This window comes from Heloderma suspectum, chromosome 1 (genome assembly GCF_057233095.1).
Source record: "Heloderma suspectum isolate Gila_16-S chromosome 1, 16-S_ref, whole genome shotgun sequence".
In the NCBI taxonomy this organism is placed as follows: domain Eukaryota; kingdom Metazoa; phylum Chordata; class Lepidosauria; order Squamata; family Helodermatidae; genus Heloderma; species Heloderma suspectum.
The window spans coordinates 391,726,816-391,748,163 of record NC_139458.1 but is presented as its reverse complement, the minus strand read 5'-3'; the positions used below and the strand labels follow the sequence as shown (position 1 = coordinate 391,748,163).

General features: G+C 38.7%; 1 protein-coding gene across 2 annotated transcripts in view; it reads right to left on the bottom strand.

Moving 5' to 3' along the window:
* The window catches only part of CDC42BPA (CDC42 binding protein kinase alpha), a 275,648-nt gene that overhangs the window by 23,862 nt on the left and 230,438 nt on the right, over positions 1-21,348 (bottom strand). Inside the window, exons 22-33 of one of the 2 annotated variants that reach the window (XM_084828634.1) lie at positions 18,529-18,567; positions 14,807-14,926; positions 12,011-12,091; positions 10,598-10,703; positions 9,831-9,967; positions 8,484-8,623; positions 6,824-6,905; positions 5,848-6,064; positions 4,619-4,681; positions 3,289-3,882; positions 1,506-1,603; positions 660-744 (exon numbers count right to left, since the gene is read on the bottom strand). In XM_084828634.1, the coding sequence (XP_084684760.1) occupies positions 660-744; positions 1,506-1,603; positions 3,289-3,882; positions 4,619-4,681; positions 5,848-6,064; positions 6,824-6,905; positions 8,484-8,623; positions 9,831-9,967; positions 10,598-10,703; positions 12,011-12,091; positions 14,807-14,926; positions 18,529-18,567 (1,762 nt within the window). The remainder of the gene's footprint in view (positions 1-659; positions 745-1,505; positions 1,604-3,288; positions 3,883-4,618; positions 4,682-5,847; positions 6,065-6,823; positions 6,906-8,483; positions 8,624-9,830; positions 9,968-10,597; positions 10,704-12,010; positions 12,092-14,806; positions 14,927-18,528; positions 18,568-21,348) is intronic. The other variant, XM_084828633.1, reaches the window with a different exon arrangement.

Genomic DNA, 21,348 nt, shown 5'->3' with positions numbered 1-21,348 from the left:
CCAGTGGGGGAGATGGCACTGCGGTCTGCAGAGATGGAGGCCAGCAGGAGCATTCTGAATAGAACTCTGCTAAAACTCTGAATCCAACCCACTATATTTATGCTGATGTTGTTGTTAACTGCCTTAGGATATATATTTTTTGACGAAGCGTTGGTCCATAAATTTGAGAAATGTTAATCAATCTTACATGTTATTTGTGGTAGAATAAGCAGAAGTAAAAGCAACTAAAAACCGTAAGTGATCACAAAGCGAGGAGAAAAGAAAATAGATTTCAATGTTAACTATGCTGAAGCAGCAGAAATAAAGGATGCCTGGAACTGAAATTTATTAAACAAGCCAGTCCTACCCCCAACCCCAAAGTCTCTAGTTTCTCAGCCTGTTAGGGCCAAATGACAATCACACATTCATAATTTTGTTTAAGAACAAGTGTCTTTATCAAATTAAAGCTGAAATGCTTGTGAGGCCAAGAAAAGGCCCCAGAGATTGAATCCAGCACATCAGTGAGATGCTGTACCATTCTAGGCTGAATTAAACAACTGGATGTTTTTTTTCCCTTAATTTAAAATATTTCTAGGCCACCTTTTAGGTCAAGAGCCTTCTCAAGGGTCTCGATCCACAATGGATAATATATCAATATATATTAATGCAGTTTTACTTACCTGCCATCTTGTTTTTGAAATATATTAATCGAATTGTTTCTAGTCCTAGAACATTTAGCGATCCTTCTGTGTTCAACGGACGCACCTGAAAGCACAGAAGTTATAAATCTGTTAGTAAAAGAACGAACTATGCAGAACTATTATTAACAATAATCTTTCAACAAAATGAAAACTTAGGGAGTAATCCTATATCCCCTAGAAAGCATCTGGGAGACATAGGATTTTTTGGTTTCGGAGCATTCTTTTATAGGTTGTATTTGATAAAACATACCCATAAGGTGGAAAACTGGTTTACCCTTGTTGGAATAGATTCTATAGAACATGTGTGTTAATCCAGGTAGGATTCAACATCTGTTTCAAATAATGTTTTTCCCTGCAACTGAGGATCATTTCCCACATCTGTTTTACAACATAGGATCACTAATACAAATCACTCTCATGTTGGAAAATAAGCATTTGATAGCAGAATGTTTGGAAAGGTTAACTATAGAATTAAAGATCAAAGCACTGTATTGAAATTATCAGGGGGCTCAGATAGTGCACTAAATATCCAAAGAGGATAGGATGTGTCTCAGTATAATTAGTCTCAAATTTAGTATCAATTTTCCTGTAGTGACGATATATATTCAGTCCATAAAACTGTGTTTAGAGCACTTAACTACAACAGCCATGGTTACCAAACCTTCTTAGTTCTGATGCTTACTCACTTCTTTGCAAGACTAAAACCATACCTAGTCTATTGACATGCTAATCTTTATTATTATCCTATTTTTTCTAAGTAGCTTGCATGGGGGGCATCAATGCCTTGAACACTCTGCTCAATTTCCAGTAAAATTTGCTAGTTACCTTCTTGAGGGGGATAGTCTGAATCCACTCCATGGAGTTCACATCAAATATATCAACTGCATTTTCACTATATACTGAGAGGTATGGTGCATTGTAACCTGGGGAGAAGTACAAATATATGTCTGGGTAATACATATTTAGCATTCGTCAGATTGTGCTGAAGATGAAGGCTGTCATTTCTCAACATACAGCCTCTATAGTTAGCTTAGCAGTAAATTCCTTCTAATTAAAATTGAGCCTAGCTTTAATCAGAATTTCTTTACCAAACTTCTAACGATTATCTGGAAGATGAAAACCCCTAAGCCAACAAATCATTATGATTTGAAATACAGATCCTTGCCACATTCTACAGTTTTTAAAATGAATCATTTTCTACTTTCCACTGACTTAACATTATATCCATTAGCCTAGGGGTGGGGAACTTATTTCAGCCCAGGGTCCAAATTCCAGTTTGGACGAATTCCAGAAATGGGTGGGGCTAAGGGCACAGGAGGCAGGCCAAGGACAGAGTAGGTAGGGCCAAATCAAAGTGGGTGGGCTCAGATGTAATTTGTACCAATTTGGACATTTTCTCACCAAGCATACAAGACACAGCTCAATTCTATCTATGTCTACTGAGAAGTAAGTCCCAATGCAACAGCTTCCAGGCATACAAAGCACAGTTCAGTTCTAGGCATGTCTACTCAGAAGTAAGCCACAGAAACGGAGCACAGAAGTGAGCCACAGAATGGACTTTTAAAAAAAAGCCTCCTGTTTCCACACCTTCTCCTTACTGGTCTGATTTAAATAACTTGCTCTTTGAATACCTTTAAATTTCAAAGGGATTTAAAGAGCAGAGTATTTCAATTTTAAATTTAAACATTAAATCCCTCTCTTAACTCTGATCAGCAAGAAGAGCTGGGTTTCCAGGTCTGTGCTACGGAAAGGCTGTCTTTCTTCAACGCTGAGCAGGGAAATCCCAGCTCTTATCTCAGATCAGTGACTGGAGATAAGAGTGGGGATTTCCTACACAGGGCTGGAGGGACAAGGGGTGGGACCTGTGGAAGAAGCTTGCAAGCCAAATGGGGAATCCTCACAGGTTAGAGGTTCCCCAACCCTGCACTAGCCACTTACTAACTTTTGAAACCAAGCTTTTGGAACAAGGAATATTATTTTTTATTGTGAACTCATTAATTATAGCAGGGAAACAAGACAATGTTTACTAATACTCTTGCTCATCATTTAATACTGGTACAGGCACTGATGCAGCTTCAGTCATCACAACCACTAGTCACTCATATGAACAGGACTGTACTTACTCTAGATAGGAAGTTTTTAGAGGCAGCATGCAACCATTGTTTGCTATGATGCAAACCATGACTGTCAAACAATGGTGCTCATCCTCCAAAACAGAGTAGAATCAGAAACCCATTTCAAGCCATGGTTTCTGATTATGCTTTGGAAGGCAAGTAACCATGGTTTGCCAATTTGGACATTATATCACACTTTAATTTGTGCTAAACAGGAAATTGAATCCACATGCAAGAAGGAAGGAGGTATAGGGAATGTGTCTGTGCCTTGTTCACAACAATCTGAACTGAACTGCCACCACGGCATTCAAGTAACATATTAAAAAGCTTTTTCTTACACATATCTTGTATATCAAGCTTCATGAAACCTGTTGAAGTCACCCTAAAGAAAAAACATGGGCTATATGCCTGAACATTAACCAAATTTTGTGAGTAATCCCAAACCATGAGGAGAAAGGAAGCTATACTAAATTAATACAATGACAGGAACTTACAGGAAGAGGAAGGCGTTGCAGGCCACATCAGTTCCTGTTGCCTAGACCTTCGACCTTGACAGTCCACATAAACCCCAACGCTGCTAAAACACAGCAGGTATTCCTTATTTGATATTTCAACTGCACAGATGGCATCAGTTGGCTGCTGTGCAATGAATGACAGTGTGTGATCATCTGGGTGAAGCAAACTATGTGGGTTTCCTTCTCCATGCAAAGGGTATTTTAAGAATCCTGACTGGTAGCCCACACAGAGCCGCTCGCTAAAGACTGCCATCCACTGGACATTCCCAGCCACTTGGATCTCTTTAATCTTTTTGTGACGTGTTTTGCTGTGATTTAGTTCATAGCAGAGGACCTGTCTTTTCATTGCCACACACAGGCAAGTAAGGGCTCCATGGCGCACTTGTCCAGAAACTATTGTCTGGCAACCTTTTGTCTCTGCCAGTTTATAAAAATCAGTTTCTCGTCCATCGAGGGCTGCCATAGGGAATAGCCGCACATGACGGTTTCGTCCTGAGATCACTGCAATAAGCTGTTCATTTGGGATGAGTTCAATCTGATGAACCTTCTTACTGTCACCAACACGAATTATCTCTGCAAAAACAAAAATTTGGGTGAGTACGTCCTCCCCACTAGTGTGCAAACAAGTAATATGAAGGGAAACTTAGATGTTTTGCTGGAATAACACATATACAGGCACAAGCTTTTCCTGAGCCACCTTTTCTACACTTTCTGCTACCATTCAACCTGTCCTCTTGCCATTCTCAGTACTCCTTTGCCTAGCTCTGTCTTCTCCCTCCCCTTTGTCCTGTTAGGGTAAGCATCTTTTGAGAAGGAGCTATATCATTTCTATGTTCTGAACAAAATGGTTGTTTGAACTCTAAAATGCCCTAGCAAGCATGTAAATGAAGTTGAGGTTTCAACACATCCATACCTGCTAGCAATGGAAAAAGCAGGGCCTTTTTTTTTTTTCATATTAACAACATGTTAAAATAGCCATAGCAATGTTAATCTTATATATCACAATTCAGGAAATAGTTACTGCTATGGCAACTTGACTCTAAAAATAGGACTGTATTCCTGTTAGCCATGTAAAGCAGAGAAGTCTGGGTTCCAGTCTGCCCACATAATACAGACTGAAGTGCTTTTTGGGCATTTAGAAACAACAGAGAACAGTTTGAGCAGAGAAATGCAGCACGGCTGGAATTTATTAAAAATAACTTTAGAAACTTAAACTGATACAAGATGGAACTAGAAGGGGTTGATAGAACAAAATGTGCTGCTTATTATTTCAACTACCCACATTTCAAACATAGCCATTTACTCTTACCATCCTTGGTGACATGCACCACAAATAGCCCTTCTTCGTTGCCCAGAGCTATTCTTTCATGATCTGTGACATTTAAGAAAAAAAATATAAGTGAACACACATGGTGATAAAATAATAAAATAATAATAATAATCAGAAAAGCAGATTAAATAAAAACAGTTTAATTATTAGAAAATAAAATCCCATTCACTTTCATTTACCACTTCTTTTAATTTAAGAATGAAAAAAGTACTTTCTACACTTTCTTGTAATAATTGAAATATTACGAATCTTATTCTAGAACTATTCAGAGTATTTAAGTAAAGAGCTACTTTTTCCAAAAACAGATTTTAATAAGCAAGTGTTAACTAGAACAGAGGTGAAATCCACCATTCACCTGTGAACCAGTGGAAACTAAAAACACCAAACATTTAAGAACAAATTCCAATTATTCCTACATGAATTCTTATTTCCCCCCTCTTCTTTGAACTATATTAAATAATTAGAGTTTACCACCAACATTATCTTCAATTTTTGTCTAATGTGTTTTTCACTACAGAAACCATTAATTTCCCAAGTATATGCTATGTTAATTCTGGTTGTTTAGGCTGCAATCCTATTACACACTTACCTGGGAGTAAGTCCCATTAAACTCAATGAGACTTACTTCTCAGTAAACATGCATAGGATTGCAATGTTAATCACAACTTTTTAAATATTCTTGCCTTACAAAATCATCCTAATTGGGAGGGCGATTGGTACACTCAGAGGAATCTGTTATCTTTGATCCGTGACTGGAGAGAACAGCAGGGATTCCTCTCCCTGCTAGCCTCCAGGGGGTGGGGACTTGTGGAGGGGGAGTGGCTTGAGGACGGATCCCAAGCCTCTGCTGGCCAGATGGTCGACCTCTAAGGGCCGGATTAGGCCTGCAGGCCATATGTTCCCAATCAACCAAAGTTAATTGAAAAGGTATTTTCTATACATTATTTATAATACACATACTATTCCTGTGAAACATCTTATCTGATAAATGAATGGGTAATATTAGAAACAAAAATTCATCTTATTTCACTTAATTGTATCTTAATTTATTTTATCTTCTTAATGCTGTTCAAAACAAAGGTAATTTAATGCCCCAGTATGTATTTGAGACTTCTTCCCTTTGAAAAAGAACAAAGAACTTTTCATGTCACAATCCAAGTTAACATTAGGATACAGTCAAGTGTTACTGTAGGCTATCAAATAGATACCTATGATTGCTGCTGCCTGGGTGGTTTTAATGAGGGGCAACGTGCTGTCATAGGCCTCTTTGGGAGTGTAGACTGAGCGATCTTTGAGCTTGTTCTTCTTTAAAATTCTGTGCAATTCATTGAGGACTCCTACCCATTTGCTTTTTTCATTCTCACTATCAGCTAGGATCAGGATTGAACACTTGTTACTGCATGCTGATAGCTGGGAAGCTGTAACCTGGAAAAGTTATAGACACATTTGTATTTGTCTGTGATGCAACAGGATACACTTAGAAAAAAGGCAGGATATAAATATTCAAAATAAATAGAAAAACAGATTCCTTAGCATTTATGATGCACAGCTAAAAGGTACCTTTTACTTAACAGTTGAATATAGTTTGAGCTATGCTTGTAATCAATAAACAGGAGAACTCAGCATGAAATATACATTTCAAGGTCAACTAGTGAAAGCCAGTGTGGCATAGTAGTGTGGAGTGACTCTGGTCCAAATCCCTGCTCATCCAGCCATGAAGCTCATGGGATGATCTCGAGCCAGTCAGACTCTCTCAACTTAACCTAACTCTCAAGGTGACTGAGAGGATAAAATGCGATGTGAAAGCCATGTATGCTGCCCTAATATCCTTGGGAAAAGGCCAGGATAAAATCTAATAAAATGAACTAGTAAAGATGAGGAATACCAGGAAAAGGTATGTGCTTTTTATATAAACATATACACAGGTATATGTTTGGCCTGTAGGCTAGCTCAAGGACTGCACCATTTCCTGGAGCATTACCAATCAGCATTTGGTGACTTTTTCATACTTCCTTCTAGTGTCAAGGGCTTGGATGAAAAATACATGAAATTACAAGGGAATACTCGAAACCATATTGAAAAACAGACATGCTTTTTGATAATAAAGGGAGTGAAAATGAAAATTAAAATTGGCTCATTTCTACTTATACAGAACTTGCTTTAACCATAATATGTATTACTTACTCTAAAGATACAGGGAATATCTTTTCGATTTGCATGGATGACATCAGAAGCCAAGACAGAACTCACTGAGAATTCTTCATCTCTTTTACAAAGACACAAAAATTGTTCATCAGCGAATAGAAGTTTGGTGTTTGTTTTCTATTGAATGCTGAACAATAACTTTTCAAATTATATAGGAATTCTATATCAAAATAATACACAGTTTTTATCAAATGTTTTGATTTCCAGTTCAGCAGAAATATACAGGTTTGATATACTTGTATCTAATTATAATTAGATACTTCTTCATGCAAATGTTCACTGCAGAAAATCTACTAAATCTTTTTTGTTTGATTAACTGGTTAAAAGGCAAGTGCTAAGGTCAACCAGTTTCCCACCAAATCAAATAAGAGCTCCTTCATAACTCTGTAATACAACACTAATTCTGACAGGACAAACTTTGACTCACTACAAATTATAATGCAAGTTTTAAGTAAATATGTTTTTAGTAAATAAAATGCTGCCATATTAATAGCAGTATCCATCATGAAAAGGAGAGCCATCCAACCAGTCAAAATATCAATGATCTTGAAGAATTCTGGGTCCCTATAGATCAGGGGTGGGCAACACGCAGCTGGCATGCAGACCTCCCATCCTTTTTTGCTGCCTACTCTGTTCCCAAATTGTTGCTGCCATGCCACCAAATAAAAATTGCACTCCTTCAGGACTTCTGGTAGTGCGATTTTACATTAAAACAAGGCACCTGCTCCCTGCGTGCCTTGCTTTAAACTGGAAATGCGGCTTTAGCCCCTGCACCTTACAAAGTTGCCCACCCCTGTTAAAGAGGGAAGTATTCATGAACAGAGGCTGCCACCCTTATATGGTACTTGGAAGTCGGTTATATTGGATCTGTGGGATTTACTCCCAAGTAAATGTGTTCACACCCTGCAAGATGATGATGATGATATCAATTTCCTTCAAAGCCATTATGACTAGATTGTTTTGAATAATCTTTCCCTGACTTTCTCCCTATGCACAGAATGGGAGAGTGAACACAGCTGTCCTACATCCAGGATCGCCAGATATCTACATATGGGTATAAGGTTTCTATTGGATCCTATAAAATCCAGCATGAATAAGCCTCAGTTCTCAGTATTGTATGTGAGATACAATCACTAAGTTTAGGCCTACACTGGATTATACCTGCATAGGCCCTTTGCAAACATTACCCCCACTCATTAAAGTCCAGCAACGTAAAGGATTGTGATCTCACTTCCCACACCGTACCTAGGAAGAAGATCATTCTAACTGGCCCACTGCAAATTAGCCTCAGAGCAAATCAATAAAACTCAAAGGGAATTATGAGTCTTAACCTGAAGCAGAAATTTCTATTATTTTTCCATTTCAGCCACCATCAATGAACACTATGAACTACAATGTTAAAGTCAAATAATCCTTTATTTTGCATATAGTGACTATGACTATGATCTGCTAGTGCTGATGATTAATCTTCTAATTACAGGTTAACAAAAGATCTAACTTATAAGAAAATCACTACCAGAGACCTTTATTTCACAGACATTTAAATTTCCATAGATATAATTCACACTCTGAAGAATTCAAATGGGATGCACTTGCTGTCCCTGGTACCAAAACAAAAACGCCACATGATACTTCCTACCTCATATCAAGAACCTGACTCACTACCACACTAGGTTGGGATGCTTTTCCTTCTGCTATATCATAAAGGAAGAGCTTGAAGTCACAGACAACAGCCAGGGCTCTCTGCCAGCCTTTCTTCACTCCAGCTGGTTTAGGGACCTGTAACAAAAGCAATTGTATATTCAAAAGAAAGATAACTGAAAGATTTTAATTCATGCCAGTAATTTGTTCTTGGAAATGCAAAGTGTACTCTCATCATGTAACCAATGTGTTATTCAAGAGCACATCTATATTGCAAAAACAAACTAGTTTGGATCCAAATTTAGAAGCATGCAACTATGCTGGTGAAAGCAGACCTCTCCACCCCATCCTCTCCATGGCAGCCTCTCCAGGCCCTGAAAATGCTACACAGAGGGCCAGGATACCCTGCTAAATTAGGTGATCTGTGGTGGCAGATGAGGGAGAGGGGAATCCCTGAAAATTGGGCAAAAGCACCTTCTGTGAGCAGAGCCCTTCTATCAATGGAAGGCAGATCCTTGATTCAACCCACTGGCTTAACTGCCATGACTTTCTTCAAGAAAACCTGCGAGGATGCTGCGGATTCTTACATAGAGACCCACTAGCCCTTTCTCAGAACTAAAGCTCCCACAGTTCCCTTGGAAACAACCATGGCACTATAGGTTTATAGAGTACATTACATTTATGCTAAAGGAACAACATGCATTAAAGAGCAGGGTAAAGTGAACTTTAGAACAGGGTAGGTTTTTTTTCCTTTTTACTTCTGGCTCACACACTCAGAAAAATTATTATATAGAAAAATTATTATACACACTCAGATGGACCCTCCCAAATAATTCAATGCTCCATTATAAATTACTGTTGTACCTGGACAGCAAGACATCCAACAAACTAAGACACAGAGGGAGCAATCCTATGGCCGCTAGACAGCGACTAGACGACCATAGGATATCTGGTATTCTGGGAACTGACCTCTGAGCCCACGCTCCGAGGTTGGATCCTGGAGAACCGACCTCCTCCAACTTCCATGCTGCCTCGGAGGCAGCGTGGAAAAGCCCCATGCTCCATGATTACAAGAGGAGTGCGGAGCGGCTAAAAAGGAGCATTCCAGGACGGGTGGAAAGGCCTACACAACACATCCAATGTGTCCAGCCTCCTCCCCCACTCTGCCCTCCCACGGCTAGACAGCCGCAATCAGCTGTCTAGCCAAAAATGCAGGGCAGGAGAAGTGCGGAAGGAACAATCCCCTCCATGCTTCTCCTGACCTGCATTGGATAGGCGGTCGCCTCCAAGTTCGGAGGTGGCAGCCTATCAGATAGGATTGTGCTCTTAGTTTCCCAATACTTACTCGGACATGCCCTTCGTAAGCAGTTCCTATGCCTTTCTGGGGATCAATCCCCAGAGGACCCTTTGTCTGTTCAGGTGGGATTGGACAAACTGCTGGTGCCTTGTCTGCACAGGTCACATGGCATGAAAATCCACACACTGGGAGGAAAAATAGAATTAACAAACCAGATGTACATCTCTCCTTGTTGACTATGCAAGAGTTAATCTAATAACATATGAAAGTCATAAACAAGCATCTCCCTTGTCCATCTATGTTCATGGATCATGGAAGCTTGATTTACTAAGGACTGCTTCATATTTTATGTCATAAATGTATCTCACCGTGAACTCTTAACCTTTGAAGAGGAGACCTTGTGGAATTGTCTACTTCAAGCCATGATGCTCCCTTAAAGGGACATGTCCACTGAAACTATGGCTTACTTCTTAGTGTTATGATGAAATGCAGCCAATATGTGAAAACAAAACTAGATGAATGATTTCAGCTCTCTCATTATTTTTCTGCTTCACATTTAGAATAAAGCTACTACATCCTCCTCTTCTGCTATCTACAATATTACACATTTTGTTCATGATATCCCATGATACTAAACTAGGGAAATTAGCTCCAGAATGTAGATGCCTAAAATGCTTAGCTCTCCTTGGCACAAGTATGTAACACACCTACAAATGAGCACAGGAAGAGTCTATTACTGTTTATGTGTAATATAATAAAATTGGTCTTATAATCCTCTGTAAAAATAAAAGTGCTCTTATATTTGTCAGTCTTACCTTCACAGGTACAGCCCTGTCTTATTAAGCCAACCATCAAAGATGTACATTGATTGCATTTGGTAGGGGCATTAAAGGATTTCACCACGAACTGATGGGCCTTAGGCTGTGAAACAAATAGAAATAGAGGTTAGGTGCCAGGTGCTTTCTTTAAAAAAAAAAGTTGCATGTTATAGATAAAAGGCCTGGTTTTGCTGTGCTAATAAAAAACAGGACTCTTATTTTTAGTAATATTAATTCCAGGTTATTCCCATATCTTAAAATGGCTCAGTCATTATTGATTACTGTTTAGAGAATAGAATCAGCACTCTGAAGAAAAATGACCCATGTCCCAGTAATCATGTCAGCTGTCACCTTGAAAGGGACGCTATCGAAGTTAGAAGTGTATATTTATAGTACTTCGAAACTTCCGTGCATTCTATAAAAGTAGATAAATAATAAAGAAACCCCCCTTTTGATATAAGCAGATAAACATAAAGGAATGTGACAGATTAGTGAGTCACCTGAGGTTTAACACAGTGGAGTGAATTAATACTTTTTTTCACTGATGAGATAGACAGCTCTACAATCTCAGTGACAGAATATCTAAGGTAGTAATGCATAGAAACCGAATTGTGATGTTTGCTTCACTTCTCTCCCAAGACCATTTGGTGATAAAAATACTAATGCAGCTGTCATGTATTTCTTTAGTTCTGAATTTACGTCTTGCCTTTCAGCCCTCAAGAGAGCTCATAAAATAATAGTAACTGGGCAATAGATTTTGTTCTTTGCTTTGGCAGAAGGGGGTGAGTGGACTTTAGAGGGAAGGATGCAGGTTTGAAATATTTAAACATGCAGTTCTCTTATTTGCCCTGTGAAGAGGTATAGCCCAAGAGATCTGTACTGTGTGCTGTAAGTGAACATGCAGATTAGACCAGAGTCAAAGATGGTGATATTCCGAGTATTTGCTTAAGACTAAACTTGACTTGACAGCGACTGTTTGGTGTGCTTAAATACGGAACAGTCCCAGCTTACATACAATGAGTCTAAATCTAACAGCAAAAAGGGCATGTAACTGAGGAATGCAGAATCCCCCCACCCACAGTGTATTTCTCACAGCTTTTTTTTTCCTCAGCTGAGATCTGATATCCAAAGTGTCTCCTTTTCTGAGGAGAAATGCACTTGGGGAGACTGGCTTTGGGGAGATAAGTAGCTCTTCACCTCTGTGCCCTTTTTGTTGTTAAAATCAGACTCTTCCCCACTTACTTTTTACATGAATGAGATTGTTTCAAAACACATGGAATTGCTGCTGTCATGTCTAGCTTGGCCTAAGTGTCTTGATACCCAGGTAAGTGCAAGAGGCTTGAAACATTTTAGGTAAGAGATTTGCTGTGATTTTAGTGCAACTTCTGGCCAGAATGATTAATTTGGTACCTTTGGCACAGAGAGTCCTGAACCAAGATATGGTGACCTCATGGTTGGTGTGTGAACTGGACGCAGAGGATGATCTGAAACCTGAACATACATACGTTGTATATTACTTAAGGTATAAAAAGCACACCATTAGAAGATCCATGACAAAAACAAATTGCTGCAAAAAAGGGCACCAAAACTAAAAGAGGCAAATAAATGAAAAAAGCATTTACTCTGGGTAACATGCTCAGCATCTTGCTATCTAGCAAAATAGTTAATCACCTTTAAGTTCTCCTTTACAAGCTTAACATAGCTGACTTAATTAACAAACAAATGTGCTTTTCTTAAGTATATATTCCACTAAATCAGCCCCAAATGCTCAGTGATAGGAAGGAGCAATTCATACTTAAGCGAAGAAATTTCATAAACAAAACTGATAACTTAAGTAACAACAGAAATACCTAACCAATCTTCTCTTCGATGTCTGCCCATCAATAACTAACATTATTAGTTATTTAGGAGTTCCAGTAGAAGTACTTTTTCTTCCTATAATTTGGGATGGCTATGCCATTTTGCAACCAAGAAGTGACTTTGGAGATTATTCCTTTGGATATATACCAGTTTCATTCATCAGAACATGCCATCTGTAATCCATGTGGTTTGCTTGAGGAAAGTGCTGTGACATGGATCTTGGATCTACTTGAGGGAATTCTCCCAACTAAACTGAATTCATACTTCACACTAGTGATTACGTGAACATCTTTGCATCAGTACTCAATTTTCAGGTGTCAGAAGTATAGGCCAGTTACATGATAGCAGATCTACCTAAAGCATCTGATCTGGCACCTTTATAAGGATGGCAGAGGAGTTTAACAATATGTGACTAATGTTAAAGGTTAATTAGAAGAAACAGATTATACTACTATGTGGGGAGGATGGTGTTTTCTGCAGCATATTTCACCAAATGAAGGTGGTAATTGATGCACTAACACTTTTATAAATTGCTTGTCCGTCATGATGGAAAAATAAATGAATAAACATAATGAGCTGGCCAAATAAATATAATAGAACAGTTCATGATCCACACTAAAGTGTCATGTAGGAAATTTGTATTATCTTACTGTTGCTCTGGCATTTAGAATAAGATTGTGTGTAAAGCGTGTTAACGAGGCTAATACATGCAAAATTAGAAAATGGGTGGAGAACTTGGTTGTTCTACTAATGGAAGATGATTACTAATGGACAATGACATCAAACACTATAAATATGGTAGATAACTTAGTGAGTAGTGTAGATTTTAAGAAATAATGCATGTTAAAATAACTGTCCTCAATATAGAATCAGTGTCTTATTGGGCAGCATCCAATCAGCTTATATGAAAAAAGTGACATTAAGGCTGTAATCCCATGCATGCTTACTTGGGAGTAAGCACCACTGAACACCATAGGACGTACTTTTGAGTAATCATGCATAATATTGCAATGTAAGAAGAGGAAAAACTACACTCCATATTTGAAAGTTTTGGTGGCATTTGAAAGTCAAAAGATAGAAGAAAGAATGACTTTATAATATGTGACATATTCACTGTCAAGCCAAGATAGCCATGAAAAATCAGTTGCACAGACTTTGCATTAACAATAAAACCCCAAGTAATGTTTTGAAAAACAAGCCATTTCAACCAAAATAAAGGGAACATACCACAAGTATATAAGGCTAGGAAACAGCTATTTTGGCTCAGGTGATTTATTTTCTCCCAACAGTGGATTCATGCTCCACCCAACCATGCAATATGGCAAACTATTTTTGAAACTTCCATCTGTTTCAAAAACAGTTTGCCATACAGCATGGAGGGCTGCTTAAGTCTGTAAGTCTTAAGTCCCTTTGGGTTTTGGATCCTGGCCTAAGTGTGGGATGGAACCCAAAAGGAACACCCACACAGAAATGTTACAGAGATTATTTGGCAAGGTTCAGCAGCACAGAATAAAAAGAATTAGCATCCAATAGAGGAAAAGTAAATGAACCAATGCTCTACCCTAGATGCAAATGATTGATAGCTCGAAGGAAGAAGCAGCAGTAGCAATCCATCTTACTGGACCTAGCTTGCACCATTTTCCACCTATTTACTTTCTACTTAGGCAATTTCAGAAATTAACATGGCAGCAAACCCAGGTTTCCCAGTAAATGGGAGCCAGTGTGGTGTAGTGGCAAGAGTGTTGGACTGGGAGCCAGGAGATCTGGGTTCTAGTCCCCACTTGGCCATGGAAGCTCGCTGGGTGACTTTGGGCCAGTCACAGACTCTCAGCCCAACCTACCTCACAGGGCTGTTGTTGTGAGAATAAAACGGAAAGAAGGAGGATCATGTAAGCCGCCTTGGGTTCCTTGCAAGAGGAAAAAAGGCGGGATATAAATGTAATAAATAAATAAATGAATGAATGAATATTCAACAGGGAGCCAGATCCAATCCCAGCTGCTTGATTATTGTGCCTATACAGGTGTCCACTGTATGCTCATTTCACATTTTAGGTGTATATATATATTTTTTTAATCTGTATTTGTGAACTGGTCCTGGGATACAGAACTGTTTTCAAGACTAGTTCAAACAGTGTAGGTCAGCCTTAGACAAACTAACAGTGCAATCGCATGTATGCATCTATGCATCTATGTTTATTCAGAAGTAAGTCCCAGTGAATTCAATACAGTTTACTCCAAAGTAAGAAAGCACAGACTTGCAATGTAAGCCATTATGAACCTATTTGATACTGTGGTATGGGACAGACAACTCTTAAGCAAATGTTCTGAGAGAGAGAGAGAGTGTACCTCAATTGGTTCAATGTCACTAGCTGTGGAAGGGGACCTAGATCTTGAATGAAGGTGACACTTGATATCTTCATCCCGCGAAGGCGTATTAGATAAGGTAAAATTTTCAACAGAATCAATCTAGAGAAACAACCAAGGGAAAGAAACAAGCAAAAGAAAAGAAAAAAAAGGAGGGTGGAGATTAAGTAGCCACTTTTGATAATGCACCAATTTTCTCAAAAGCATAGAAATAATAGGGGAATGATATTAAAGTTTATTTTTAAGGAATAAATAATAATTTGCCATTCAAACTGGAAACATTTTAGCTAGGTTATTTGCCTGCAATGGCACCATAAAACCAGTTTCTCTGAAATGGCACTGGTGCAGAGATTAGTAAAGTCCACCATTTATTTGAACATTTATTTGTTGGCAGGATAGGGCAATCAATTTATGTAAAATTAAGTCTATATTTGCACTTGTAGGCCGCTGAGGCTCTGTGATGCAATCATTATTTTAAAAAAAACTATTTTTGATACTTCCATCAGATTTTGGCTTGACAGGTTTAGGTTCTTTTATACATTGCAATGGATAGCAAAGGATATTTTAAGGAGCTTTCCCTCTAAATTAATTTTAATCGTCCCAGTTAAGGAGCCATACCAAAGGACTAAGAATAAGAATACATTGGAAAGATGATTATTAACAAGGAATTGCCAGGATGACACATGAAAGTATCTTGTACAGATATACTTAAACCAATTAGTCAAATACATTTTTAAAAATTCATTCTATTTTAACAGAACTGTAACAGTCTGAAGTTGTTCAACAATAACAAAAAGAATGTAGACTAAATTTGACCCAATGAAAGATACATTTCTGAAGCAAAATAATATAAAAGGTTCTATTTGGCAGTGATACCTTGATCTATATTTTCTAATTTCAATTATTTTTGTCATCATTATAATTAGAATAGTTTGATGGTTTAACTGTAATGCAATATTTACATTTTTTGAACAAAAATCTTGTTTGCCAATATTAATGATAAAGATTGCATTAAACACACAATGGTACAAAGGGGACCTCTACATATTTTCTTACAGTGCTACACTAGACATGGTTTTGCTTAGTTTAAAACATATTTGAGGGAGGAAGGTTCATACTGAAAATCTACTGGCTTCTCTTAGTTGAAACTACTACAGCTTTCTAACTAGCTCTCCCTCACCAGTATAACATGATGGCACAAGGAAGGTCAGTCCAAAAATTACATTTCCCTACAAAAGCAGCCTAGATGCTCCTTTAAAAAAAAGCCTGTTAATTGCCATTTTGGTAAACCAAACTTCCTTAATAAAAATTATCTGTAATGTAATTTATTAATAAGTTTAATAAATTGCTAGAGAATTATTTGTTATCACTGAGTACAAAAAATGTAACTCTGCAGAGAGGACAGATCCAGGCTACCTTTCTTGAACAAGTATATACATTTGCCATTTAAGCAAACCATTAGTAGAGAACAGGTGTATGGACAATTTTCTTTCCCCCCTTCTTTTAGTCTAATATAATGACTGGGTTCATGCAACACAACAGCCCACAGTTCACAACCTAACAACAAACAATGGGTTCTCTTCATCGGTTGTTCATGGTTAGCAAACCATGATTTGTTAGTGCGGCTGGGTTCAGACAACACGATAACCCACATTTCAACAACAACCCATGCTTCAAAGACAACCCATACTCAACCTTTGAGTGTGGGTTATCATGCTGTCTGAACCCAATCAATGCCTGGTTTCTACTTTTTTTTTTCTTTTTTTTTTACAGGTGCTTATATTACAGGTGCTTATACAGAGCAAAATAGCAACTGAAAGATAAAATGCTGCTCAGTTCTTTTTACAAATGTGAGAGCTGCATGGTTAAGTGGACATATATACATTATGAAATGCTATATGATCATCAATACACATGTTCACTACATATATGTAAACTATTTCAAGCACTGCAGCAATCACTACCAGAAATTCTTTTCTATGCTCAGATTTAATAGCAAAAAAATTGTAACTTCATGCCCCTCTGAATAACAGGTATTATATTTCCTTCATTTAATATAGGTTTTGAAAACATTGCTCATGCACACTGGATACTTCTAGGGAGCAGTAGCTTTGTCCATGTCTTCGGGGTCCCTGGTCTGACATTGTTTCTGAAGAAGCTTGTCACATGGATACTTTTGACAAAGCTCCACTGCATCGTATGGCATATCTATGTGTCAGAATGGCATGGAGGAGATACAAAATTATGGGTGTGCACCTTTAAAAAAAAAACACACAATTTTTACAACTCTCTTTTTTTTTCTTCCAAAAAAAGGACACAGACAAAGCACAAGGAAAGTATACACACAAAAGACTGGAGGTACACACGCTGCTTTTGCTTGTAATGAATATTTCTCACAAATTTAGAGCTTCCATTCTGTTCAGTGGTCCTGATTCAGGGAACAGCAATCCATGTACAGAAGCAGGTTTCTCCTTTGCATGTGTTGCAAAATCCAGAAGGCACCTCAGACCGGAAGGCAAGCCACATGCTACACAACTATTGCTGTGCTTGTAGACACCCCACCCTCCGCCCACAGCTGTGGTGGAAATGGCTTTTTCCAGATTTCTTCCATTACAGAGGAGAGGAACACAGTCCAAGGAACCTTTTGGGGTTAAGAAGTTCTCAAAGTACCTGTACACACTCATAGATCTAGGGATGAGTCTTTAGTAGAGATGTGAAGGCTTGGGGGGTACGGTTGTGTGTGTGTGTGTGTGTGAGAGAGAGAGAGAGAGAGAGAGAGCAGAAAAAAAATGGGGGGAAAACATTCCCTCCCCACAATTTTCCACAAATCCCTGAGGAACCCCCCCACAATGTTTTTAAAAAGCTGTCTCCCCCTCCCCATTTTTCCTGGACGCCTCCCCTCCTGCCTTTGCATCTGTAGTCTTTTTCGGGCACACACATTTCCTACACCCAGCGCAAATTCCGGCTGCGTAGAGAAATCCTTCAACAAGAGCCTAATGCATATGTGCAGTGCCCTGGACAACTACCTGATCAATGATCAGTGTTCTCAGCTTGGATAGTGCTAATTACCTGTTAGGACACAGAAAGTGAGTTCCAAGGTAGATCTTGGTACTCTCTTTTTCTGCCAGCCAAACAGGCAATTAGCACTGTCAGAACTGACAATCCTGATCATCCCCTAGGAGCAGGCTGGGTGGAGAGGCAGCCTTCTGCTTTGCTCTCAGGTCTCTGGTATGGTCCATTGTATTTATCACTGAGGCACAGTAATAGCAACTGAAATCAATTTATTTACTGATTTAAGATCATGAGATAAGTGACTGCATGTTAATAATTCATTAAATCAATCCCGATGATAATAGTTATCCTATGATCAGTGTTTCTACAAGATTATAATTCTGCTCATAATCACGTGCCACAACCTAATTAGTTTTAACAATGTCATTTTTGTTTCTGTGACATTCTAGAGGCAAGAGTGCAACATTAAAAACAAGACCACCACAGACATTCTCGAGGCTTTTCACTTTAACAGTACAAAACGTAAGGAAAGTATTGGAGTAGCAATAGCACATGACAAGCAGCAAGATAAATATGCAAGCCATAAAGAGCATCAACAAAAATGGTCTACATTAAACAAAGGCAAAGGCATGTGCATTATTAGGCAAAACTAAAAGGCCACACACAGCACACATAGCAAGACATCCTCTTACACGTCTGCCTTTGTGAGCTGGAATACAGGAGGGAGAGCGCTTTAACAGAGAAAGGAGGAGACTGTTAACAAAACATAATGGAAAGGTACAAAATTCAGATCCACATTTCTAACACAAGACACATACAACTATATATATCTATATATATCTATATATATCTATCTATATCTATATCTATATCTTTGAATGGTAAAAACAGAGATATATGTACTAGGGAATTCTTTCTTTAATAAACCAAAATAAAGTAAACACAGGAAAACAATTATTTCCAAGGATGTACATTCAAAACAGCCACTTCTCTAAAACTCAAGACAATTTAGTCGAAGAGCCAAACTACACGTCAATCTCTGTGTTTAACATGCAGGATTTTAAAAAATGTAAATAACATCTATCTTTTTTGTTCAAATATTACATGGCTATTGAGAGCCAGTGTGGTGTACCGGTTGGAGTGTGGGACTAGGACTGAGGAGACCAAGTTCAAATCCCTGCTCCACCATGGGGCTTACTGGGAGACCTTGGGCCAGTTACCATCTCAATAGCATGCCCCCTCTAGAGGACTCCTCTTTGGAGGATGACCTGGAGTTCCTAGAGCCAAATGCTGTGCAGGAACAGCCAGTATCATGGGATCTTGAGGGAGATCAGTGGGATCCTGGGCTCTCATAAAAATAGTCATGCTGAATCAGACCAAGGGTCCATCCAGTCCAGCATTCCGTTTATACAGTAGCCAACTAGCTGCCTGTGTGTATCCCAGATGGAGTTGGCAGCTGAACTGTCCCCTCAAGATGTAAATATTTCCCTCTCTCAACTGGAGGGGGAGATGAGAGACTACCTAGTCTTAGGGAGCGCAGGTGCCTAACAGTGCAAGCTTGGTTGGCTGCCAGACCAAGTACCTACAGGAGGAATAAAGACTCCTCATGAGTAAAGGCCTCCTCATGAGTAGACCATTGAGTTGATCATGAATAGAGGCACAAGACTCCTCATGAGTAGACAATTCTTCAGGTGATTCTAATAGCTGTGCTTTAAGTGGGGCTCTGAAGGCTCAGGCTTAAAGCTTTCAGTTCAAGGCACAAGGTGCTGGAACACCATCTGTGCACCAGCTCTCAGACTTCAGCCTTGTCTACGCCCTGACTACCTAGCTCTTCACTGAAACCCACACACCCCTTGTTTGGACCACCTCCAAACCGTGTTTCTAGTACTGAGCCTTGCTAATTCCTAGCTGTTCTGTCTTCACATGACCCAAAACAGGATATTCTCAGAATAATTACTTCACAGGATTATTGTGAGGGTTGTACACCATACCTTGAGCTCCTTGGAGGAAAGGTGGTATATAAATGTAAGAAAATATGTAAACATTATGTCCATAGCTATCAACACCTGAGTCTTATGTGGGAAGAAAACACTTTGGGCCAGATCATATGCTCTAAATATTCCATGGTCACAGCCACATGGAGGAAGTAATCCATGAGCAGACACAACGGCTTTCTTCACACAGAGCTTTTATCCTGTGATTGAAATTGCTCCTTCATGGAAGTTCGCAGGCTCTTTACATGACGCCATGAACCTCCAAGGCGCCTCCTGCACTAAATACCCTTTGTTCTGTTTTTAAATAGATCACAGATAATGAGCTATCAAATTATCCTGTTGAGTTCCCTCCATGAAAAGAGGAAAAGCGGCAAGAAGAGGAGTAAGATCAATGAAAGATCATGGAAAACTCAGATACGGGAAGAAGGAGGGGGAAAAGGAAGCAGGTGAAAAAGGGAGTTGTTGTGATCCTGCATTTAAAACGGAAGAAGAAAGCCCAATTTTAAATGTAGGACTTTAGGCTGGTGTAGAGATGCCTAACAACATTGACAACTGCTACTTCCCATAAGCAGGACTGCTTTGTTCACGTAATTCACAATCACAAAGCAATACCTATCAGCTTAATCATGTCAGCACAGCTCATGTATTGCTTATTCCACAGAACTATATCTAAATGTAGGATTTCAGACCCTATGAACTGGCCTGTTCCGCTCAAAATTTGACTCATTTCCATGAACAGTGCATCTTGAGGCAAATGCATAATTTAACTCAGGTTAGTTATCCCATAACACCATGTGACCAACCAATTTTACTCTCCATAAGGATGATTAAAGAATCGTTAAGGGAGGGATTTCCCCCACCCCCATTTTCCATGCATGCTTATGTGTGAAGTGGGGATTATAATCTATATTACTGTTTATGAGTACAGAATCATGAAATGGAAGTTATTTTGGATCAATTAATACAATATATGTATGGGGCTTTGGCACCTCAGGCATTTCACTTGAATAGTGAACTCTCCATCCCTAGAGTGATGCATAAAAATCTTATTACAGAGAAGTTAAAATTAAGTTACTGAATTTAAGTTCATTTAGCACTATTTAATTCAATAAGAGTAAATCAGCTTCAATGGACTGTTTGACAGTAGCCATAAGAGTTCTAAACAGCACACTATTCACTGCATTTCTAGCATTTATTCACCATTCTAGTTCTGAAGGGATAGACTATGAATGGAGATAACTAAGAAAGCAGAGGAAGTTATAAACTTTAGGATTTAACTGAAGATTCACTATCTGGATGGGTTGATGAATGGATTTGATTACTGACACCTTCAGAAATCTTCTGGAATGTTTTGCCCTTGGTGGAGACAACAATTGTATTATATGTAGATAATTTATAGAGTAGAGATGTTGAACTCAAATGGGCGTTCTACACAGCAGCTGTCCAATTTCCTTCACAAAAAATTCCTCTTCTGTGGAAGGAAGGAGCCAGAAATGGAATTAATGGCTAGTTTCTAAA